Below are 26,463 nucleotides of genomic sequence, written 5' to 3' on the forward strand. Positions count from 1 at the left end.
TCATTAAGAGGTTGGCATAACCCGCAGTGCTACCGGCAGGGTTGCTGACAACCCCATAACACAGATTCCTTTACCTGATATCCTGGTGCCACCGGGATATCACAAGTGTCGGGCAGAAAGTTAAATCCCCATTCCCATGAAGTCCCATAGGACTCCATGCGAATGGGGACACTGAAGCACTGGCGCTGTAGCTAATGGTGCCGGTGCTTCAGTGAGAGACATGACGGTAGGGGCCTGATTTTCTGGCAGGTCGGGCCTGCCGGGGGATCCATGGCCCCTACCGGCATTCTCAGAGCACGGCGGTCTGGAAAGGGTGCTTGTACGTTGCTACCAGCACCCTTGTTTCCAGACCGGCATACTCGTAATGAGGCCCAGTATCTCTGCTCCTCCCTGGCCACAAACTTGTATCTGAATTTAAGATACCCAAACGTCTTAACCTGGTTGTAGGCCAAATGCCTCCCAACCACTTGATCCTAGCCGAGTTCCATGACTTCCAGTAGATTTTGTAGTTGTCTAACATAATCGCTTAGCTATGATAGGGACGCCCTCTTAGTTTTTAACTGTAAACAGAACTGTTGGTTTTTCTAAGAATTTAGGGGGTCAATTCATTGACAACAGTGCCCCCAGTTAAAATGATGCAACCTATTCACTGTCACACATCAGCCATACTGGCTCATTCCTCCCTTACTCTTCGACCGAATACCTAGTCGCCTGGAGGGTGAAAGCTCTTTGGTAATTCCCCTAGTTTGTAAACAGAAAGCCCCCCCTGGAAACATTTTATTGCAAAATAGACCACTCGTATTTCGGCCACCTCCCTCTACCTTACAGAAACTCCCCTAAGCAATGGCAAGGGTAGGTAACCAAAGATGTATTCCAATCTTGGGAGAATAACTATTTTTACTGTGCCAATCTTTCCATGCAGTGTCAGATTCAGGTGGTGCCATCTTTGTATGTCATCTTTGATGACATTTTTTGCTTTATTCACTTTACATGAGATTATTCTTGCAATGTCCCAAGCTGGACACATCCCCCAAGTATCTGACGCCTTTCTCTGCACACTTCATCCCACTTGCCTGAAAATGACCCTTGAAACATGTTTACAATAGTCGCAGCCGCTGCTGCTTCCCAGCACTAACCGTACACGCATACATCTAACCGTATTTTGACAACAGCCCTAGCAAAGGTGCCAGAGAGATGTCCGACTCACACATTGTGACTACAACATCATCTGCATAAGACAGTACCTTCACCTCAAGGTCACCCACACACACACATACCACTTCTGATATCATGATTAGGCCGGATTGCTCCCAGTAAAGGCACCAACGCTAAATTTAACAACAGAGGGGAAAATAGCACTGTTGGTTACCCCTCTTCAGTTCAAACTTGCCTGAGCTTTCGAGTACAGTGCACAAATTAATCCGAAATACCTGGGCCTAAATCCGATTTTCATCAGTTCATAGACATAGTTAAGGAACCCCCCCACTAACCCTATCAAACGCTTTATAACCAGGACTGCTGCGATGTCCTCACTTTCCGCATATGCGTGCAAAATATCTAAAATCGTTCTAAGGTTGTTTTATTCTGTATCGCTTTTTGGGAAACCTGCATTGTGAGGGTTCTATCAGCTTATCTAGCACTCCCTCCATATGTAATGCACATATTGTACCCAGTGTTTTCACCTCAATGTTCAGCAAGGAGATTGGTTTGTAGTTGGCACAATCCCTCCCATTTATTCCTGGTTTGGGGATCACATTGATTAATGCTGTACACATGTCCTGTCAAACCTCATAGAGCTCACACAACACGGGACATACAGTATCTGAAAACAATGGTAGAACTCCTTCATTTCCTCCCAACTGCCTGTGTAGTTACTTCCTCCACAATGACCCTTAACTCTTCCCTTTCCTACATCCCCAAACATGTTAGCACAATAACTTTAAAACAAGCACCCCTAATCTCCTCTATTAGATCTATGTTCGACTTGTATAGCTCGTAGTAGTGCTTCCTAAGTACTCTATTATTACCCTCACTAGATGTCCCTACTGAGCCTGCATTCATCCTAGGGGAGCCAAACATCCTTGTGCTTTATAATTTTTCTAAGCCTTTTGGCCAACACATCTCCCACCTTCTCCCCTTTTTTCTGAAATATCTGCCTCGAGAAGTACACACCCCTTTCTGCACGATAATCCTGTTATGCGCACAGCTCTGCTTTTGTCCGTTTAAACTTTAACAACTCTTCCTTTTGCAAATTAGCTAAGCACAACTCAGGAGGATTTATTTTTATTCCAATTCCTCAAGAAGCCCCTGCACAACTCTTCCCTTATGCGACCCAAAACATAACTTTTTCACGCAATGCTGACTTCAACAAATCCCAAAATACAAAACGGTTAGCAGTCATTGGACGTTACCAGTTCAGTATGTTTCGTCTGAATTTAGGATAAGGTTGTTCAGTTCTAATGTCTATAGGTAGTGCATTCCATGATATAGCTGCTTTGACCGGGAAGCTAGAGCCACCAGCTGTGGCTAGCTTGAATCTTGGAATCTCTAGGAGATGGGCATTGGCAGATCTAGTTGGTCGTGTAGAGGTTCTCCTGATTATTCTTTCTGAAAGATATGGTGGTGCTATATTGTTCAGGCACTTAGATGTGAGTGAAGCTGTTTTGAGCAGGATTCTTTCCTTTATATTTTACCAATGGGCATTTCTTCTGAATTTGGTAATGTGCTCTCTATTGGGGATATTTAGGGCGGCTCTTAGGGCATTGTTTTGCAGTCTTTGGATTTTATCAGTGATGTATTTGTTAGCACCTGAGTACAAAGCATTACATTAATCCAGTCGAGACATTATAAGTGCGTTAGCCACAGTGATGCAGTTGGTTTCGGATAGAAAAGGTCTGCAGGGCCGGATAAGCTTACAGGTTTAGGAGGTTGAGGATGCTAGTGAGTTGACTTGTTTCTTAAAGATAAGTGTGGAATCAAGGTAGAAGCCTAACGTTTTCACTACGGGCATCACCTTGATAGAATTGCAGTCAATATTGAATGAGGCATAACTAGGGCTAAGTTTTTGTAGGTTCATCTCTGAGCCTAGGATCAGTATCTCAGTTTTATCGTCATTCAGGCAGAGGCCATGGGATGCCATCCATGCCTGAATGAGGAGGTATATCCTGTTTACCAGAGCCGAATCCTCGAGAAAGTTGCCCGAGAGGGGAATGAGGATCTGGGGGTCATCTGCATAATTTGTGTAGGTGACACCCAGTCTGTCCAACTTGTCAAATAGGGGCTTAGTAAAAATGTTATACATAGTAGGTGAGACGCAGGATCCCTGTGGTACGCCGCATGATGTTTGTATAGGGTCAGCGGATGCTGAGGGGGAGAAGACTTTCATCATGCGGTTTGCTAGGAAGGGCTGGGCCCATAGTATGGGATCACTTGAGAAATGGGCAGCCGACCTGAGGTGATTGCATACGACTGTGTGATCCACCAGATCGAAGGCTGCTGAAAGGTCAAGGAGGAGCAGCATAGCTGTGTTCCCATTATCCTTCAACTCGTCGACAATGTTCAATCAAAACAGTTCGCGAAGATCCCCCTCTCTCGGGCTCAGAGCATGTACTAAATTCTCGTAGGTCCCCCTCTGCCGGGCTCAGACCTCTCAACAAATGAAGTTCAAATACAAGTATGCAAGGGGCACCCTTGCCCAAGCTTATCACGCTTCGGGTCTCCCTCTGTCAGGCTTGGACCCCTTTTGGTTACAATTCAACAAAAACTAGCTCCCTTCGGTGTCTTCCTCTGCCGGGCTCAGACCCCTTTTAGGATGTCGAAGACTTTCGAAAGTGTGTCGGATTTTTACAAAGACCTTCGTGGGACCACTTCGACTTTGACAGTTCAATTTTTACTTTCCCCCTTCTCTGGGAGTTTAATCTCTTTTCTTCACTTCACAGTTCAATTAGTTCCCTTTCATTCGTGCCCATTCGGTATACGCGTCAACTTCACTCTCTCTTACCCAGATCCTTTCTGGTACTTTGAGTCCCTTTCAACAACTTGCATAGGCTTCCCTCTCTCGGGCGCAAGCCTCATTCATTTAACACTTTGTTTCACTTTCTCCCTATCAGCCAGATTCTGGGCAACTCACCAGCTGTATTTATCTTTGGTTGTCCATCCTCCCCAACTCCGCCGTTCAACCTGGAGGGAAAAGCATTCATCCGTGCGGCACTTCCAAGGAGGGACTTCCTCCACTCTGTGGGTCTCGCCTCTTGAAAACCTTGTGGCCTCTTGGAAATGTAATTTCCTTTGCTTGGTTCCCTCTGGCTCTCATTAGCTTTTGCTCAGTCTCTGGGTAAATTAATTTCCTCAGCCCGGTTTGCATCAGCCCAGGAAGAGCTGTCTTCTCTTGTGCCCAGTCCTCCTGGCTGAGTGCTTGGGAGTTTGGTAGGGACCCTCTGCCAGACTCAGCCTTAGAGCCTCCCTCCTGTCTTCCCAAGAGCAACAGACTTCTCTTCCCTGGCAGGCTCCTTATAAACACCTGTGAAAGGTTAATGTGTTGCAGGTGTGTGGTTTTGTCAGAACTCTTCATCCTCTTAGTCCCTCTCCTCCTCGTCTCAGTGTTAGCGTAGAAAAGGGGGGGAGTTGGGAAGTCATTTTATCCTACAACATAGAATGGGATAGAAGTGTTGGCAAGGGGGGAATACCGCATCTCAACATTGGGTGTCCCCACCCCATTCCCTGAGGACCCCTCACTCAGGTGATCCTCCCGCACTGGTCCACCCCCACAGATTGGTTCCAAAGGCGATGGCCATGCCCTGGGGCCACCTGAGTGACAAATCCCTGGGTTACTAGCTAGTGAGACACCCTTTGGTTTCTCACAGTGTGATCAACCCAATGTCAGATGTAAGCACTCTGTCCTGGGCATCCCGAGAGGGCAGTAACAAATCTATTCGCAAGAGAGTATGATGGACTGTGGAGTAGCATGTGTAGTCCTGTATTTTTAGATATCATGCCTTCTGCACATTCACCAAACTCAATGTATACCCCTACTGATGTGCAGGCAGCAGTTGGCGTTTCCACCCCTGCTAGGCACCGTACTTTCCAGCTTCTCATCCCACACGTCATCAAATTCACCCTCAACAATACTATCCCCTTTCTTAATGCTGCCAGGTTAGCTGTCAGTGTCTCATAGAAAGCATACATACTGGCCACGACAAAAGATGTGTTTTTATTCACAACCTCTGCCAGAACATAGCACCCCTTCCCGCCTCAAGTCACTGCCCCATGAAATTTATCAGACTTTTACAAAACATAATGTTCTCTCCTCTACACCCCCGCTGATTTACAACTACTACAGCTAGAGAAAGCCCGATTGTATTTCTTGTTCAAAATGTAATCCTGGTCTTTCTCAAGCAGGTGTGTTTCTTGTAGGAAGACCACATCTGCAGCTCTCATTGCAAGGTAAGTTAGAATGTTTCTTCTTTTTTGTGGGCTACTCCACCCACGTACAGTATTGTGGCATGGGACAAGTCAGTGTTAGAACGCAAAACCACTATCACAGGGATTCTATCTCAACGCACCTGTTTCAGAAGCAGGTTCCTCAGGTTCCTTTGCTTCAGGGAATTGTTCCGCCTTGAGTTGATCCACTATACCTTTGTTGGCTTCTTCTAGGGCCTGAAACACATAGACGAAGAGGCAAGGTTACATCATTAATGAAAATTGAAAAGAGGTCCTGGGACAGTTTGTGTTTTAGTTAATCTATTCGAGGTTAATCACAATCACATTAAGGTGGAAATAAATAATCTGGGTAATGGGTGCACCACATCAAAGGGTCCATCCAAGTTCAGCGACTTGTTGTGGGCAGGTTTACTGGACAAGGTGCCTCAAAAGATATAACAAAAGATGTTTTACTCACCTGCTTGTTTTTGGCAAAAGATATGAATTTTACTGTAGGTACATCTTCTCGAACTTTCAAAGTCTAGTCTGAAGTCTCCAAACTGAAAGCACATCACATAAAAGTAGATGGGCAAATAACTGTCAGGTACCAGACACTCCAGGCACACCCCATGAGAGTCTGTCTAGTACTTGTCCAAAGATCTGCAGCGCTGAAAACCTATGCCATGTGGCTTAGGCGTAAGGGAGGACCTGACTAAATTCAAATGTCAAAATGGGCAGCTGCTATGAGGGCCACTACCCCATCCTCATTGTAGTGTGAAGGGGAGGTTTGGTGTGTGGACATTCGGCATGTAAATACATGTTATGCAAGGAGATGGAGTCACTTTGAACACAAGTAAAACTGAAGGGAGATGGCTGAAACGTTTTGAAATAATCATAACAACAGGCATTGCTCTTGGCAACCATCCACACCATTGCTTTTCAGCCTGCCAATCCATTGCAGAAGGGGGAAGACCATATGTAAATCAGCCTTGGTCCCACCCCAAAAGGGACAGGGAAGCTGCTAAGTCACAATCCTTCTGCACAAAACCACAAGCACCCCATAAATATGTTTTAGGCTCATTGGTCATAATCATTGAGGTGTAGCTTGTGTCTTTAGGACCAGCAGGCTCGGGATCCAGTTCCTAGCACACTCATCCACCTCTTGGCAACTACAAGCAAAACTGAAGAGTGATGGCAAGAAGGTTTTTAATTAATCATAACCACAGGCATAGCTCTGAGAAACCCTCCGGATCATAATGGCAAAGACTGTATGCAAATCAGGCTTGGTACCATCGCATATGGAATTTTCAGAGGACTAAGGAACTATGTTCCTGATGCAGTGGGCTCAGCAACAGCTTTGAGCATGATAATTTGTTACCAATTTTTGCTGAACACTTTACCTCCATATCCAAGCCACTCAATCATTGTCCAGTGGATACCTGAAACTGAAGATCATTGAATTATGACCTTGCTATACAACCCTCTCACAACACCCAGACCTGGTCCTGGGACTGTCCAAAAGTAAGACGAATTTGCGTATGCAGGCATCCGAAGCATAATTTAACCTAGTGTCTGCGCTCTTGTACCCGTCATGGCAGCTGGCAGGGGGTATGTTGGGATCCCCACCACCCATTCACGGAGTGGGCACATGAGCGGGGTGCACTGTGCATTCTGCCTAACACATTTGCTGAGTGTCTTCAGCACTGAAACATCTTCTTGACAACAAACTGCTACTCCAAGATCTCATTGTGTGGGGGGTTTTAATACCTATGTGGAATCATGCAACAGCTAGCATGTTGTCATCAATAGGAGTATCGACGGAAGGGGGCATAATGTCACTGGTCGTCTCAACAGTAATTAGGAATCTGAAGGTGCTGATCTGGCTCTTTGGGGTAAATGGTAGCCTCCTCAGTGGGACCATGCGGAATTGTGTGAGGAATCCACTAATCCCACAGATTGAGGCCGATGCTCAATCATTTTTGTTTTTGGTGGACTCAGCAGAACCTCTTTCATAAAATGTAGTTCAAGATGTCAAAAGGCCCATTTACATTTGGAAGAGTCTCCTGTCTATTTCCCTTAGTGTGCTCTATATTTTAAAATAAAGGGCAGAGTGGGCATGTAGAAGCTTGAAAGCTGGCAACTAAAAACATGAATTAGACTAATTGTTTTATTGTCCCTGCAATATCTTAAGCAAATCATCTACTAAATAAGTCTGCAATATCTACCGCTGTCCTCCAATACCTTCTCTAAATTACAATTTAAAACTGCTGAAGTATCGAGGCTGCAGTTTATGGAAGGTAATCAGGAAATATTTACACCCCTATCAAAAGAGGTTAATATGGTAAATATTTATGTGTCACAATCTGAAAAGATTATATTTAACAACAGGCAATGTACTTATATTAATGGATACCAGATTCAACGCGGAAGGGAAGCACTAGCACAGGAGGACCCACAGAGCCTACGTTGCTTTCCCAGATGCCATGCAGCACTCCCCTGCCTCGGTGGGCAAAGCCGATGCACTGACATGGCCAGGCTCGACACAAGAGGCACTCTACTGGACTACGCCCATCTTGGGGGTGTCTGCATTGCAGGCATCTAAAACGAACTCAAAAACTTTGCAGTGCGGTCTGCCATCATTGCAACACGGCAGCCATTCTGGAAAAAGGGGCCGGATTTGACTTGCTCTTTGTAACTTCCTGTGCTTGTAACCTCTCCCCTGTGGGGCAGACCTGGCCTGATTGGCCAGTGTCAGCAAACCAACGAGAGGATGGGAAGGAGGTTAAGAGAGCCAACAGGAAGTAGGAAGTTGTAGGTTATTCTGTAGAGGTCAGAAGATGACGAGGTGGCAGACTAAGAGACCAGCGAGAGGAGGCATGGTGTATTGGCGAGTGGAGGTGATATTTGGAAAAGGTGAGGTATAGATAGGTGAGAGCAAGTGGTATTAATTGAGTGTGCACATATGAGTAGGGAGTGAGATTGTTAGTGCGAGTATAGGGAGTGATTGGGAACTGATTGTGAGAGTGAAAGGAGTGTGACTCGAAAGAAGGTGGTGTGAAGTGCCAGTGATAGTGTATAGAAGGGAGCAGTAGTGTGGAGGAGGAAACAGTAGCGTGGAGGGAGCAGTAATAGGGAGGGAGAGCACTAGTGTGGAGGAGGGAGCAGTAGTGTAGAAGACGGAGCAGAAGTGAGGAGGAGGGAGCAGAAGTGAGGAGGGAGCAGTTGTGTGAAGGAGGGAGAAGCACTGTGGAGGAAGGAGAGGTAATGTGGAGGGGGGAGTAGAGACATAAACAGGTGGAATTCAGTAGTGTGATAAACCCGAGGGCATTCTCAATTCTACTCCCTTGGGATCTTCTGCACAGATGGCAAAGGAAAGGCCATCGCTCTTGGAACCCGACCCTGGGGGTGGAGAAGCGAGGGAAGACCACTGGGGTGGAGGGTCCCTAGGGATTGGGAGTGAGATATACTCCTGCTAGGCACAGTATTCCCCCGTTCCTTCCAAGAAGAACTCTCCATTACAAGGGCAGTAATGGGGTATTGTCATACATGTCCCAATTATCAAGAAAAGGGTCTGATATGCCATTGACTAAAATGTACCCAAAAGAGAGGGAAAAGGGTTAAATGTAGTTTGGACGAGACATATTATCCCCCTTTCCATACTGATAACCACCCTAACCCTCCCCCAACCTTTGTAGGCTATTATAAGCAGTTATCATCAAATCCTCACATATAACAGTGCTGAGACGAAGAAGATGCAACTAAGAACAATGAAGATTACCCCTTCAGACCCCTCTGGTACTGGGACGAAGAAGATGCCTGTAAGGAACTATGAGGGTCAGGCAGGACTAATCAGAGTTCTGCACCTGCAGCCTGTAAAGGGGCAGCAGGTGTATAAAGCGAGACCAGGGCACAGCGCGATAGGTGAAGCAGCAGGAGACCTGTGAAAAAAGGCAGCTATGGTGACCCAGGAGGAAGAACCAGGATGCCAGCAGAAGTCCCAGCGGACTTGTGGGACCCAGTTTAAGTGGGCTCTGTATTCGCCACAAGTCTGGGAGCCTCCAGACCTAAGCGCGTGCAGCCAGGCCTGAGAAGGAGCCCGAGATGCCGAGGATGCTGTCTGCATCCAGAGACCAGCATCAAAGGTGCCGTGTGAATCAGAGAGCACACGGCAAATGAGCGGAGTTTGCAACAGTGGGTTTTCCCAACCTCCGAATTCAGGAGGTGAAAAGAAGTGGCGGGAAACCACCGGGTGAGAGCAGAGAAGATCAGTGCGTGATAGAGATGCGGTCCAGCTCTGGACGGACCACAAGTGACTAACAGTCCAGAGGAATACATAATTACCTGCCTATTGAATACCGAACTAAATGGAAATTCGATATTTGAAAACCCAATGCATATTGAATACCTAACTAAATGGAAATTAAGCATTGAAATAAAACCAGCAAATGTTGAATATCGAATTAAATAACAATTTACCATTTCAAGCAAACTATAAACTGAATACTGAACTTAATTAAGCCACACAAGAGAATATTGAACTATGAGCTGAAAAGAGAACCTTAACACATATGTGGCACAATGAATCACTTCAAACCTGGAAGTCTGATCTATTAAAGGCTAAGGGAAGCCAAATAGTGAACTTTAATGAATGAATGCAGTGTGACAGCGCTACAGTTGGGCAAGGGGTGTGCGATACCCGGTGGCAGAGCCACAATATGACCAAGGAGAAGCCAGAGGAGTACAATAATATACCCTAAGCCAAGAGCCCAATACAGGTGAACAAGTGTCAGTGACTTGGTGCTCAGGAACAATTACCAAGTAACCTGTGTGTGAAGAATGAGGAGCCCAGGGTCCTGATTGCATGACCTGTGATGGGTGGACTGTGTGGTCTGATAACTGTGTCTAGAACAGGAGGACACCGAATGGTGAAAGCTAAAGACACCTTGAAATAAGCCAAACAAAATCACTGCAGAAGAGCTGGCGAAGCAAGCCAGAAAGAGAGTCAGGCTGACCTGGTGGGTGTTAAAGACTTCTAAAAAAATGAAAACAAGTATAATTAAAGACATTGCAGTCTTGGGGAAGGGAATCCTGAGCGTTAAGGAACTAAACCTGTTGTCTTGGGATCAGAGTCTGAAGACCCCTCTTGTTTTGAAGTGTGTTACTTGAAACTTGGGCAAGGGAATCCCAAGGATTGGTGCTGAATGGCATCACTTTGAACTATTGTGTAACTTGTCTTGGGAAAGGGAATCCAGAGATCACCTTAGCATAGGGCAAGTTAGGCTTTCAACCATCCTGACATTTAAGTTAATATATTTCTTTTTGTTTGAACTTGAAGTCTGTTGTCTTTGTCGTACTTCATGATGCCTTCACAGTAGTAGGAATGAAAGTCGTCAGAGGGGCAGAGAATGAAGGTCAAGGGAGCAGAAGGGCAGAAGGTGGGTGGACTTGGGAGCAGGAGAGTAGAGAGAGGAGAATAGTATAAAGAGACAGGGATGGGCACATCAGGACATGATGGGAAGAAGACTGAGTCGGGCAGAGTCTCTGAAAGGCCCATCCCTGGGAACCTCTGTTAGTTAGAAGAGTAGGGCTAGTGGGTGTCTAAATAAAGAAGACCATGGTCTTTAGGTTATCCCAACCAGATTTGGGTTGTTTGGCCATGGTAGAATTGTTTGCGACGGAATTGAACAGTCATCTTCGCTCCGAATACGTTTTTACCGCAGCCAAACAACCCAAACCCATGTCCCTCCCAAATCCCCAGCGCATCCTGTGGGAAGCCTCAAGGTGTCTCCATAGCTAGTCCCCGGGGATCTGTCATCCAGTTGGCCGGACACTGCCATCGCTATTGGATCCAGTTCCTCGGGGTGGACCAGTGAGGGAGGATCACCTGGATGGGGGGGTCTTTGGGCAGTGAGAGTGGGACACTGACAGGTGAGATGTGGTATCCCCCTTCTTCCAACACAGTTTCCCCATCCTAGCATGTAGGATATTCCAAAACACTGCCCCATCTTTTCCTGCAAGAACACTTTCGCACAACATGAAAGACAACGGATTAACACAAGTGCCGTTTACCTGACATGTCCCAATGCAAGGGTCAGGCAAAGTCAGGCAATTGACCAGAATCACACACACACAGATATGACAGCCCTTTCCCTTCCCCACAGGGATAAAAGGTGGAGCACAAGAGCATAGGACGAGTCAGGCAGACAGCACGACGTGAGAGCTAACTCATCACAGCAGTTCAAGAGAAGGAGAAAGACGGCGCAGACCGAGAGGGTGACAAGGACAGAAGCAACCTTGCCCTTTCCGATTAAGGCCTGTGAACCCTCCGTAGAAGGAAACATAATTCAGCAAACACTAACAAGCGTGTTTTGCAGCAGATGTCAACGGTACATGAGACCCTCCTCTGCCGATTACCAAGCCGGGGAGAGACGCTTGTCCCGGCAGTAACAACCTTGACTCCAAAGAGAAACGAAGGCGAAGCGGTTCATCACAGCCGGTGAGTCGAGGGGAGTACCGATAAGAAACAAAACTGTGTTAAGCAAAATGTAGCCAACGGCTAATTTGAACCACTGAAAAAAGCATAAAGATACTAATGCAGAAAGAGGGGGAAAACCTGCACTAGAAGAGTCCGGTACCATGTGGGTGCTCACGCAGATAACTCTGGGTGATTACCCAATGGTATACACTACCGTAACCAGAAGGCCTTGGAAAAGGCGAGATTAGGTCAAAGTGGCCATACAGGGGTCTTGTAAAATACTCTGTACCATTGAAAGTCTTTGACCAACAGATGATTATGAAGCTAAGGGAAATGAATCCAACTTGGTGAAGTGAACTCATGAACAGTGTGTTGCAAAGGTTGGAAAGAGTGAACCCAATCAAGGGATATCCACACTGAATTGTTTGAAAAGACATTAAGATTTGTGAATACAAAAGGTACTTCAAGATAAGGAGAAGTGAATTGTTCCCCTTGTCATTTGGGGTCTGAGCCCGGCCGAGGGAGATCCAGGAGTGAAAGGTCATCACCCAAAGTTCATTGAGAAAGGAACTGTTTAGTTGATTTGTTCAATATGACTTGTGAGAGGTCTGCGCCCGGAAGAGGTGAAGCCATCATCCAAATTATACGTAGAAGAGAACTTGGTGTTCGTTTGTTGAAAACGTCAGGCCCTCGAAGGCAAGTGACCTTTTATTACAAGAGACTTAACCATCAAAGAACCTGATAGCCGATTCAGAACTGTTGGCTCGTGTTGGGAAAGCTCAAGCATGTGCTGTGCTTCAAAGTCCCACCTTGTCCCGTGCTGAATACGTGGGGAAGGGAGATCTCAAGTACTGCATCCTGACATATTATTTGTAAACACTTCCTTCTTTCTTAAGAACATTATCCCGCACTTCTTTTGTATTTAACGTAAGGATTGGCAATAGGTTTTTCTTAGTATAGGCACTTTTATTTTGACACAAGGCCACTATGACCGCCTTATTTTTCATTTGATGGTCAACGTTTGCTTCCATCTTAGATTTAGGTGTAGATTAGGCGTTTTTCCACCCTGTATTTAAGTTTGATAAACACCCTTGAACTGTGATCACTTGTGTCTGTCTTTACTGTTGCCACCATGAGTTCCTTGCAATCCACAACCCCCCCACCTTTCCCCTACTTACCTTTCCACCGTCCGCTGTCTCTCCTATTCCCTGTGGCATCAGTTCTGTCCCTTTAACATGGGTCGGATCCAACACCGCAGGGCCCCTTTATCTTTTTTGTTTCTTTTTTTTGCCATCCCCCGCCTCCAATATTGAAGAAGTGGGTGACACCCCTGCACCACCGAATATCCAAAGACACTCTCCATATTCGGTATTTAGAAAAATCGACCAAATGGTACTGACCGAAATTGGTCAAATGTACCAGTCGATCAATTTTTTACGATTAATTTGGCTAATACCATCCCAACCAGCTAGCCTAGAAAAATTAAACAGGAGGGGTCAAGAGTATCTCTCTCTCTAGCCTAGAAAAATTAAACAGGAGGGGTCAGGAGTATCTCTCTCTCTATATATATATATAAATCTATCCTTGTGTCTTCTCTCTCTCTCTATATATATATATATATATATATATATATATATATATATATATATATATATACACACACACACTCAAATCTATCCTCTCCTTGTGTCTTCTTGCTATCCAATCTTGAAAGACTATCATTATCTTCTTTTTTTTTTTAAATGTTTATTTATATTTTACCAAAAACAAGAATACATTGATCACCAAACCAAATACAACATAGTATGAGCGAGGAACAGCAATACAGACAAATTCTGAATAAAAAAAAAAAAGACTTTCATTATCTTCAACTGAACACTTCTAAGAAGGAGGTTGGATGAAGGGTAGACTGTAGGCCACGTGCCTGGTTGAGGCCAGTTCCATCTCGACACTCGTTCTTCGCCGAATTCGTGGAATGGCGTCAGACGGGTGCCCCTTTCTAGCATGGTGGCCATTTTGTCGAGCTGCCTGCCACGTGCCTGCCACGTGTTGCTCCGCCCGCAGGGCCCAGCCTGGTCCAAGACTCTTGCGTGTGGATTACAAGGCCTACCCTGCTCCTCGGGCCTCAGACCGGTAGATGTGACACCCTCGACCCGGCGGTCGGTAGAGCTGCATTTAGGCGCGCCCTCAGATATACTGCCGGTAACAGGGCGTGGCTCCTTGGACATGTCGGTAATAGGTCGTATCCCCTCGGCCATTGTGCCGGTAACAGGGCGTAGCCTCTCGGGTGTTTACCCGGTACATGAACCCTTTGGTCCGTCGACACTGCGCCCGGGAGGATCCGAGGACCCCTCGACCCAAAGGCCGGTAGCTGTAGCAGCCTCGGGGCACGTGCCGGTAGAAGGACCTGGCCAGTCCCACCCGCGCGGGACAGTTCCTGGGAAGGAGTCTCCCTTGAGGTGTGCGCTAGAAAATATTGTCCCTAACTTGGGCCTGGTTCGATGCTTCACGAAGTTCTTAAGATCCTCTGGAGGTGACCTCTGGAAGAGCTCCCTCCACCTGTCTAGTCTGTTCTTCAGCGCCTTCGAGGACAGGGAGTCACACGCCGAACATGATTGCCAACTGTGGTCTGAGCCAAGGCAACGTAGGCAGAGGGCATGGGGGTCTGAAGTTGGAAAACGCCCGCTGCAGGATGGACACCTGCTGAACCCTGTGGAAGTCGACATGCGCCGGGGAGGAGCTAGACGCCTGAGGACCGAGTACCTGAATGATAGATGAGACAAAAAAAAAGACAAAGAAGTAGTATCCGGGTGTGGAATTACATGGCCGAAGCCAAACCCTGGAACGCTGGTGAATTCGGCCCGTCCCCGTCGACCCGGAAAAGGGGACTGAGGTGTGGCGCCAGGGGGTGGAGTCAGGGCCGCGCATGCTCCCTGGGCCGCGCCCCGGCACACCTCTAAATTTAAAGGGGAAGAAGGTTTTTTTCTGGTGAAAAAGGTTCTGTCTCCCGTCCCTTAGAAGTGACGCCCATACATTATGGAGGAAAGGGGACGGGACGTAAGAGTACAGTGAGTAGAACGGACTGGGCATGGGATTCCAAGATGGCAGCCGGCTGAGGCGGACGTGTGTGTGAACGACTCTGTTCACACCGGGCCACAAGCATAGCAAACAAAGCAACGTTGCAATCGGCAGTCAAGTATACTGCAATATAAACAGCGGGATACAGAGAGAAGAACGAGCAATCCCCAGGGAAAACAGAGATGAGGCACAGGGAAGCCTGGTGAGAGCAAAGACGCTGAACGCTCCGGCACCTCGAGCACGGAATATCTCTGTGACTGATGAGAGGTGAAGGCAACAAATGTGAAAGCGGGTGGCCGAGTACACTTCCTCCGCCCATGAGCAGAAATTAGGCTAAAATGGTACTGTTTCTTAAATAGGGTAAGTACCCTACAGCCCCAGGCTCATATAGACCAATAGCGCTGATCGACTTGGATGCCAAACTATACACCAAGATCCAGCGCAGGCAGGCTAATGTTGCTGTTGCCACAATTCATAAATCTAGATCAATCAGGGTTTATACCAATGAGACAAACCCATAACAATACCTGCAGAATATGAGAAATAGAGAAAACGACCATGACGCACAAGCCCACATTGCTTGTGTCCCTCAATGTGGAAAAGGCATTCGATAGAGTCAAATGGTCCTTTTTATTTAACACAGTGGAGTGTATGGGGGTCGGCAAGGTGTTCCTCCAAATGATCCGAGCCAACTATAGATCTCCAACGATTCGATAAGCAGTGAATGGGACTCTATTTAACAATATAACTTGATCGTGGCACCAAGCAAGGATGCCCTTTGTCCCACTTATTGTATGCTATTTACCTGGAACCCCTACTAACCAGAGTTTGCGATGCGGATCAGATAGAGGGGATTGAAATGGCGGGAGAGGAGCACAAGGCAGTAGCATTTGCAGATTGCATGCTGAATGCACTGTCAGACCCCAGAATTCTTTGCCAGCATTGATGGAAGAACTGAAGCGGTTTGGGGTAGCGTCGGGACTAAATATAAGTACTTAGAAATCAAAAATATTGAACTTAACGCAACCTGGCACGCTGAATATGCTGAGAATCCAAACACAATTGAAGATTGCAGGAAAAGGAATCTCATACTTGGGGAAAAAACCTTACTAGAACACTAGGACATCTGTATGGGGCGAATTACCCCCAACTACTCACCAAGGTCAAAGCTGATCTAATAAAATGGAGCCCTCTCACAATCTCCTGGCTGGGAAGAATAACGACAATAAAGATGGTAATACTACCAGTATTGTACTACAATGTCGCCCACATAATTTCGACCTCTCGTTTACTGTGCATTTGTGCCATTCCATAATGCCGATTTATTGCGACTGACTTTATATTGTTATCCGTGCCGCCACTTCTTTGACAGCCGCCCAGTGTCATTATTATTCCCTCTACATTCAGTACCCTTCATTTAGTTACACACGCCGCCGCTTCTTTTTCATAACTGCCCGGTGTCACATTCATTTATTTTCATTACCATGTCGCAGTCTGACAACTGGCCTCATGAAAATGCTATTCCATGTATTTATGGAGAAACCAGGCAGTTTGCTAATGTCCAATCATGTTTTCTTGACAACCGCCAGTGTCTCCACATAAATACATAATAGATTTTCACTCCAAACGCAGTACCAGTGCTTTTTTCTTTTTCCCCCCGAAAAGCTTTCTTTTTCCATATTGTAGGATATGAAATGCCAGTGAAACCATTTACTTCCTGGTTTTCTCCAGGTTTAACCAATAATTTTACTTCATTTCTTTGGTTCCCTTTCATTTTCCAGTCATTTCCGCAAGGATCAAGTTGATATTTCAATGCGTGCGGGCGCATTAAACAAAAAATTATATTTCTGTCCATTGTCATATATATGGCAAAATAAATCTCCTAGGGTAGCAATGTCTACTTTGACAGCTCCAAGAAATTGGGGGCGGGGGTTTGGCACTCCCCTACTTCTACAGGTATTGTGAAGCAGCGCAACAGCGGGTTATAAGAGAATGGTTTACAGACAGCCAACAGAACAATTGGGCCCAGCAGGACAGGACAGTAGCAGGTTTACCCTTCTCTGGGTTCTTGTGGCTAGATAAAAAAGCATATACACCACAATGACCGGGTCAGCAAAATAGTGGGGCGGGGGGCAGATGTGCGGGATTCTGCAGTGGAAAGGGGGGCCCCCCTCTACGAGCCCCTCTCCATGCCTCCCAATGTTTGGAAATCCAGATTTTCTGCCAGGAATGGAAAAAGGAGCATTTAAAGCATGGAAGAGGGCAGCATGCCAGCAGATCCAGGACATTTTTCAGGGACAGACCCTTCCGACATTTGAGGAATGCATTCGGGATATGGGGTTAAGGGAAGGGGATAGATTCTGGTATACCCAATTGAAGAATTGGCTAACCGACACACTTATCAGAGCAGCAGCCACGCGATGGCTGACCCCTTTCAAAGTATACAGTACAACCCACACATGATCGAAAATAATTGGTTTTGAATCTCTATGAGGTTCTCAACGACCACACAGCTCTACTTCAAAGGAGGTACATGAAAAAATAGTAAAAGACAATGGGGAACGTCATACCCGAAGAAAACTGGGAATACCTATCGGAAGCAGTCCCGAAGTTAATACACTCTGTTCAAGTGAGGGAATTGTGGTATAAAGTTATATTTGAGGGGCATTACATTCCAGAAAGACTTCATGCAATGTATCCCTTAGTATCAGCCCGATGCTGGAGGCCATTGGAGATTGGGCACATATTTGGTGGGATTTGCAACCTTTCTGGGAGGGAGTAAAAACACAGATGTGAGGGATGTTTCAGGGGATAGATTCTGTAGATAAAAGGGTGTGGCTGTGCGGCCTATGGGACCCATCATCAAGAACATATTCAAAAAGACAGAAGAGGGGCTTTATGACCGACCCTTCTAATAGCAGCATGGTTGGCGATATCTCAACACTGGAAACAACACATTCCTACAAACCAGGACTGGCTTCAGAAGGTATAGAGTTTTGTCTCACTGGAATGGGTAACATATACGATTCAGGGAGACCCGGAATCCTTCAAGCAGGACTGGGGAACTGTACTGATGTACTTACAGAGTCACTATATGCTGCAATGGTGTCCACATAAGTCAAAAATTCTGGACATTCTATGAAAACACTCTGTTGATTTACAACAACAAAGAAGGATGTAAGTCCCTCTGACGAGGGGGGTGGGGGGGATTAAGTGGGGAAACATGAAAGTATTTGGCTGTTTTATTCCTGAAAATAATAAAAACATTCTTTTTTTAAAAAAGAATGGCATGGATATGGATATGGATACAGGTGGCTTAGGCAAGGATACAGGTAGCCATTCGTCAATGGATGAGTGTTATGCATACAGAAGATTTCACAAGACTAACTTTTGTGCTCTTGAAGTCTTTTAAGGCATGGTTAGAGAGGAAGATGTTGTAAGCATATCAAATCTACAAAAGGTCCCAACGCTATAGAAGTCAAAATGTGGGAGTTTTTCAACCTACAACCATACACCTTTTTTCTGTGTACTTGGCTCCACTTATTTAGTGCACATTAAAAAGGAGTTCCTAGATACCTTTGTGGAGGACTATGAAATAGAAAACAGCAGTATTCTATACATTTTCAGGAGTTCCATTACCTTCCATTAACTGTGCTGTGCTATGGCTCCTCCTGCTGCAGCTTCAAAATGCAAAGTGTGACTGCAAAGTGTGGAGCAGTCTCTCCTCGCTGCCTGTGCTGTGCTTTGGCTCCTCCTGCAACCTGCTGCAGCTTCAAAACGTTGTTTTTCCCACAAAGCGGGCCCCGCAAAGTGTGACTGCAAGGTGTGGAGCAGTCTGCAGTTTCGGGGATGGGGTAGAGGTCAAGAACAGCAGTGCACTCAGTGCAATCCATAAAGAAAATAAAAGGTGGGTGCAAAGCCTCCGTTTTACTGTGAGTGCTAGGGCTGACCCCATGGCGCTCGGGACTACCTGCCGGCACCTCCACCCCCTATCCTCTGAATAAGGTGCCCCCACTTCAGCCGATATCTACTATCCTGACAACAATGAAAAGCACCAAGAAGCAGTATAATCTTATGAGCAAGCGAACCTCCTCCCTCCTGCGTGCAAAAACTCTAAGGGGATCTCCACTAATAGGAAAGCCCTCTATACTGGATAAATCTAAGATCTCTGGCTTCTTTCCCCTATGACAAACTAAATCACTGATTGAAATAAGCCAAACCAACGCATGGGATAATGTTGCAGGGGCTGACTTCACTCCGGCCATCCCGGTTGAAATCGCAATATGCAAGATTTTGGGATTGGTCCTCTGAGAGAGCACAGATTGAGCATTTCTCCAATGGAGGGAGGAATAAGCCTGGAGAAAGAAATCATAGACTCCACTCAACAGATGGAGACTAAGCGTATCTTCCTTGGATGTTTGAAACTCAAACCCAGTTAGGTTTGTTGGATAGTAGTATTGCAGGTGTAGAAGAGGACTATGAGGAGGTAGAGGGGCTGCTCCACTCTGTCTCGACCCCTCCACCGCCTGGCCAGCCCTTTGATGGCGCTAAACACTGATCTACAATCTTTTATTAGGCTGTATGAGAGTCATCTACGAAGTCAAGAGAAATGCTACTCCCTGAAGGAAACCCAAACTCTATTGGAGGAGGGGAGAAAGCTTAAATTGGACATGACCACGGCCAAGGAGGATGAAACTTCTACAGACAGCATCTGTCGCGCAGACGGCCTGGAAAAGGGCACACTCAAACACATCGGAACCTCCCATTGCCACTAGTCCATGTCAGTCTGTCTCCCATCGGGCTACAGTGGAGAGCTAAAGAATCTCAAGGACACGGTAGCGGGGGAAGTGTCCTCTCACACTAAATCTATGCCCCAGCAGAAGAGAAATAGGGGCTCGTGCACATTTTTAAGAAATATGTTTCGCACAACTAGTAATCTGAGGGCTCTGGAGACCAAAAGAACTAAACCCAGTGTGCCAAAGATAAACACAGACATACCTATTGGACTTGGCATGAACAAGCGCATACACAAGTCAAACTGCAATAACAGAAAAAACAAGGCCAACAAGACCTCTTTGGACGATAAATGGCAAGTGGTGGAGAGGAAGAAATCAAAGAAAAAGAGAAGAGAAAGTCCTTTCGCAAACATTGTCCCCGCAACATAAGGGACCAAACCAACTCCGAATTGTCAGAGGAGAAAAATGGCAGAGTGTTCCCAACCTTAATCACGCGGCATGTCTGCAAGCTAGTGCTTCCAACCCGAATTGCGCAACCAGCCCGCAAGCTATTGGAAGAGGTGCAGCAGACAATCGTCGGCCATATGCTCCAAGGGGGTCTCCGCAGGTGTACCTTAAAATCTATGGCTCCATTTCCCAAGCCCTTGACATTTGAATCAGTCTGAGAAGGAATGAAACACTCAGCTGAACCGGCCAAAAATATTGTCAATGCTGTCCTCAATACCACACCTCTCATCCATGCCATCTCGAGACCTGAAACGTGTACATATAAGTCACTGATCATGCTTAGGTAAGGTCACTGTGCACTTCTCATCAAAACTGATTGAAGATCTGGCCTACATGTACCAAGAGGACATCCTGTTACAGGGCCTTGAATGCTACTACACTGATTTGGGACAGAAGCACTCCACCCACCCAGAGCAGAATTTAACGGTGACATGTCATTTTGACTATGACTGACGTTGGCCCACTAATCGATCCTATCCAGATGCAGGGTGGAGATGGCTGGCAGGAACCCTGCCCCCTATCCCAGCCCCCCGACCAGGCTTCTAGATTGAACCTATTGTGTTGGCGCACACAAGGTTTCAACTCTTTTCTACAAAAAGAACAAGCAAGTAAACTATCATGTTATGACATCCTTATTTTTCAATAGACATGGTTGCTGGCGAACCCCGTTATTGATGGCAGGATGATCAACCATAAACACGCCATCAAAGGGTCAAAGGGCCGTCCCATGGGCGGTCTGCTCACGGCTGTGAAAACTACCCAAAATCAGTGTATAAAGAACTGGTCATGTAAGACCGAAGCTCTTTTGGCAACAGTGATTATGGAAATCTTAACTTCTCCAATCGCTAGGATGCTAATAATTAACATTTACTTTAATTTGTTATCATCCCCATTGAGGAGGTGCTTGAGGTATTGGAGAATGTGCTGATGAAATTGTGTGCTTTGTTCCCCCTCGCTCCTATTATATTAGGGGGTGGACTTTATCTGTAAGTGCTCAGTCACGGAGGAGGGTGAAGGTTTTGAGGAGGAGGAATCATCCACAATGTTAAATCCTGCATAGTGGGGGGAAAGAGAGGGGCGCACAGGATAGAGTGATTGCAGTTTTTATCTAGATGGAGACTCAATCAAACCAACCCTTTGGGGAAAAGGGGGTGAAGATACCAACATGGCAGAACCATAGTGCTGCCTCCACAATTGACTATTTAACTGAAAATTTTAATCGGAGAATGATACATGTATTCAAAGTGGAGCCGTCGCCATTGAGCGATCACGCTTGGCTCTGCCTCACATTGAGTGGGGGATGAGAGGGGTAGTTAATAGGGTTGGGCCAACAAATCTGTTAATTACCAGCAATAGTAGATTTCTGAAAATAGGGAAGGCCGACAAAGCCAATCACAAACTTGACCTTTGGTGGGCGGAACTGCCTGAAGATCAACGCAATGATCTGACTATGCAAGTGCAATTTACCAATATTCTATCGAAACTGAGCTCATTGGGACTTGTCTCACGGCCACCCCCGATGACTCAGTTTATGCAAAATCATGCCTCGGTCTACGATCAAAGTATAAATGATAAGAAAAAGGAGGTCAGGCTGAAATTGAAAAAACTAAAATCCGATGTGAGTAAAGAGGAACGTTTTTCAGAAGGAATGAAACTACTCAAAAAAAGAATACAGTTCTTGGTTTAAGACACACAAGCTCAAAGTGTATATTGCCAAAAATCAAACTCTTTTCAAGAAGTTGGTTGGCAAAGACACTCGAGTGATCCAGAGGATCCTGATTGGCACTCATAACCGACAGGCAAGCCTACAATCGTGCTGCGTATCAGAGGCTGAGTGGTGTGAGTACTATTACAAAAAATTGAATTCTGAGGGCATAATTCCACCATGGGCGCTAGACCACACCACAAAGCCCGAGACATGCAAGTACGATTTTGATACTACAGACATCCCCCGGGCAATTAACACACTTAAGAATTCTAGGGCATGCGGTCTGGATGGGGTGTTGAACCAATTTTATAAGGAGAATCCGGTTCTCTGGTGGGCACAACACATTAAAAGATTATCCCTACTAACCACAATAAGGGAAGGGGATGAACAGTCACTGGCCTGCTATGTAAAAGAACGTATGCACCCACTCGATCTCCAGGGGACTTTCAGATAACCTTTGGGTAAGACTGATGATGACTACGAATGAGAGTCTAATAATTGCCCTCACGACCTTGCTGACACATATATTTGAGGAACTAAAAAACAAAATGCTGCAGGGAGAAGCAGATTGTAGAGCGATCTGTGAGGTCGAGGTACCCGCCCACGCAGCCCTGACAGGCTTAGGATGGTGGGATTTATGAGTGTCAAGGAGGACAGTCTTAACTTCTATTACAATTTAGACTCGGATAGGAATATAGAATTTGTGTGGTAATGGATCTAACGCCTATGACAGTTTAATGGATAACTGTAGTACATGACTGCGCTATGTTTGCAACATATCTAAGTTCTGTTTGTCGCATGATAATGTGCATTTGGCTTCATTTTATTGTAGCATAAAACTTTATTGTATAAACAAAACACAGTTTCTTTTTAATAAAAAAAAAAGAAAAAGAAAAATACATTATCCTGCCTTTTTAAAAGCATTTTTAAAAGCATTACCTATCCCTCACGGAAATTGTGTAAAAATCTTCAAATATGTATGGTGCAACTCTCACATGCAAACCTAAATAATCAGAGATCTGATTCAGGTTCTTCAAAATCATTCATTTATCAGAGGCTGGCATGGCACCAAGCCATGGCATGGGGTGCATGACCACCGACAATGCCAATTTGTTTTTTTTGTTCTGACTAGACTAAGTCCTAGATATTATCCAAAAGGTAAATGCCACCTCCTCTCCTGCGATCTATATCTATCTAATGTGGTGCATGAGCAGACGGGTACAAAAATAAATCGCTCTAAAACATATTTCTTTTTCAGTAGCCTTTTATCCTACTTTGGGAAATCCCCAACAAGAATACAGAAATGACCTTTCATTAAATTCTGTCCCGGCACAAAATGAAGTCCCATTTCGTTATATTCATGAACACCCATGCCAATGCCAGAATCATCTCCTAAGATTACCATATCAGGTTTCTTTGCAATTGTAATTTTCCTGTCTAAAAACCTATGCCACTATCCCTAGTGCCATCGTCAGTGCAAAGCCAGGCTACTGCAACTCCCTTCTTCTTTGTAACATCCCTGATTACTGCTAAACTCGATCTGAGCAGCCCCAAGGAGGACACATCTCCCAATCACCATGAGATTAGTGAAAAATCAGCCATTCAAGAAAAGACTCCCTTGACTCATAGGTTACCCTCTGACCCCGCCTAAGGCAATGGTTACTGGGCATGTTGATTGGCACTGGGATGCTTCCAATCATAGCTGCCTTTTGGTCTGGTCTCAATGTTCATCGTGCTGCTGTGTGCCTGCTTCCACACACACCCACCTCTTAGCCGCACTTATTCCTGTGATGTGTTAATACATGAACTTATTTTTGTAATTAACGTGACAAACGTTGTCACCCTCTATGTACTTGCACTTCTCCCATTTCTCCTTTACACTGTCTACACTTAAGTGGTCTGGAACGTTTCAAAGCTGCGAATGATCCGATACTGCCACACCACCCTCTCCTCTACCCCGATACACCCTCTTTTGGAGCTGCCCTTTCGTGCGGGCGATTTAACTGCAGCGTGAATAAGCTGCAGTGAAATGTCTGGCACCGAAAGCCCTTCGACAAAATGTCCTGCTTCGCCTCTACCCATTCCTTCCTCTTGGGACACTTTGAAGTGACTGTATTCATTTTTGGTGCCAAGGTGGACTGAGCGAGGCGAAAAGAGCAAACAAGATGTGATGTGCTGTTGACAGCTTCAGTTCGGTTTATACCGTTCGCCGAGTGTAGGTGTGTTTTCGGTTGGTAGCTGCCATGTGCTTTTGGGCGAGGCTATTTGTGGTTTATTTTGTTGTTGTGGTGTAGTGAAGTGCATGCAGTTTGTTGTGTTGCAGCGGTGTGGTTGTGTTTAGTGGCAGTACCCTATCCTACCTCCTCTGTTTTGATTGCGTGTGGAACATATCCCTTCCCGTGTCGTGCATTCTGGTGTGCTACAATTACTACTTCTATGTTGTGTATGCTGGAACTGATATCCGGTGGTAAAGTGGAGAAGTGTACTTTAACCTCATAAAGAACAGTTCCGGAATGGTGAAAATGGTTGCAAAAAGTAGTGGCACTGTTAACAGTACCAAAATAACCATAGTGGAACACCGCTCCCGCTCACTTCGACCACTGCATAAAGCAATACTCAATCCATCACTGTTATATTTGCAAAAGAGAGTTAAACAGAACAAACCTAACAGGGCTCCTTCCGGTCTAAGGACAACCTGTATTGTCCATGTGCCAGGGCGCTAGCTACACCGTCTGCATTCGGACAGCCAGACAGTGGAGGTACCTCCCAGAACACATTTCATGTATGCATCAGTTAATGTCTTCTAGACGGAAAGCTATGAAGTTCCTCTTCTAAACCAGTTTCCCTCTCCTGTTCCAGACTAACAGCCAATAGTCACCTCTGGGTTGTTAAGAGTATGCCAATATTGTATACATAGCTCGGCAGTTAGCTTAGCAAGATAAACTCTTGCCTTAGAAATCGGAACCTGCCTTTTGCAAGTTTTCGGCAGGGCTGACTGAGGCCTTCATTCTTTGGAGGCCGATAAATTGAGCAGCATTAAATTGGATGAGCACACCAATTATTACAAAGCTTACAGCTGGGAGAAAGCCACTGTGAAGTGCTGTTAAACATGTAATAGTGGTACATACGTTTTTATAGTTTTACAAACAAACTTAAAAAGGTGTGTTTTGTTAGTGCCAAATCTGTTCAGAAATTGGATGAAGTTCATTAGAATGAAGTTCAGATTAGGGTCACCATGTTTGGATAGCTTTTGCATCCATACAATGACAGGAATGAAAGTCATTCCTGAGACAGCAGAGGCAAGAACATTAGTTCTTTTTCACTTTCCTATGTTGAATCCATCATCACGACTATAGTAATTTCATGTTTTTTTGTAGGCTGTGGATAGGGGGCCATCACCGGGGCTCACAATGGACTAAAACCACAGCAAAGATGGAGTAAAACAGTTAAAGATTGGTGATCTGTCTTTATGTCAACAACATGGTCTGGCTTGAATGTGGGCTATTTTGTTTCATCCTGGATTTGACGTGCCTTTATGTCAACCACAGGGTCTTGCTTGAATGTGGGCTCTTTTTTACACTGGATCTGATGTGCCTTTATGTCAAACCCAGGGCCTGGCTTGAATGTGGACACTTTTTTATACTGGATTGTGTGCCTTTACTTCGCTGTAATTTCTAAAACATGGCATGCAAGTCTCTCGTCATGCAGGCGCCCAGCTCAGACTTGAGAATAACATGTGTTTATGTATTCACTCTACTTGACTTATCACACTACATACAGCCCTCAATTTCTTCAAAAAGAAATCCTTACTCTCATAATGGCGTGCTCTGCCGCTTCATTGTGTAGCAGTTTCGCTCTCTCGAGGGACTTCTCAAAGTTTGTCACTGCTGACTTAAAGTCTTTAAGTTGCACTGAAAAAGTAATAAGAAAAAATGATGTTTAAGTTGCACAAAAGGAAACATGTATCAAGATGCACAGAAAGTCTATGGGCCTCATTACGAGTGTGCTAGTCCAGTAACAACGGTGCCGGTAAGCCTATTGGCACCGTTGTTACACTACGAGTCTGCGGGGAGGTGCCATCCCGCCCTCCAGGGTCAGACCTGGCAGGCGGAACGGCACCCGCCCGCAGACTTTCAGACTCAAATACGCTTTTTAATTTAAAAATGGGTTAAGGTGACTGCTTTAAATAGAAAATACAAGCGATAGTAAATCTGCTTATATTTTAAAGATCCTGGGCCCCCCGGACATTCTTTGGGGCCCCCTAGGTGGGGGAGGGGGGTTAGAAACTATATTTTTACTCAAGGGGTGTGGGAGCCCGGTATGAAAATGTTTGAATACCACTGCTCTATAGGGTTTTGTGTTTGTGGCCAAATCAAGATTGCTATTAACTTCCTCCTTTTTTTGCACTAATTAAGGTGTTTTAAGGAGGCAATGGCTGGTCCCAGTTTTACAAGAATATGGTGTTTGAACTCTTAAAGGGACTACACACTTTGCTGCTCAACCAAAATCTACACATTTCAGTTTGCAAATGTATCACTCCC

At 45.5% G+C, this 26,463-nt stretch overlaps 1 protein-coding gene across 1 annotated transcript in view; it reads right to left on the reverse strand.

Moving 5' to 3' along the window:
• ODAD4 (outer dynein arm docking complex subunit 4) overlaps positions 1-26,463 on the reverse strand; it is a 300,717-nt gene that overhangs the window by 42,359 nt on the left and 231,895 nt on the right. The window contains exons 10-11 of the mRNA XM_069634493.1: positions 25,733-25,833; positions 5,562-5,655 (exon numbers count right to left, since the gene is read on the reverse strand). Coding sequence (XP_069490594.1) covers positions 5,562-5,655; positions 25,733-25,833 — 195 coding nt within the window. The remainder of the gene's footprint in view (positions 1-5,561; positions 5,656-25,732; positions 25,834-26,463) is intronic.

This window comes from Ambystoma mexicanum, chromosome 13 (genome assembly GCF_040938575.1).
Source record: "Ambystoma mexicanum isolate Mex_15411 chromosome 13, UKY_AmexF1_1, whole genome shotgun sequence".
NCBI lineage: Eukaryota > Metazoa > Chordata > Amphibia > Caudata > Ambystomatidae > Ambystoma > Ambystoma mexicanum.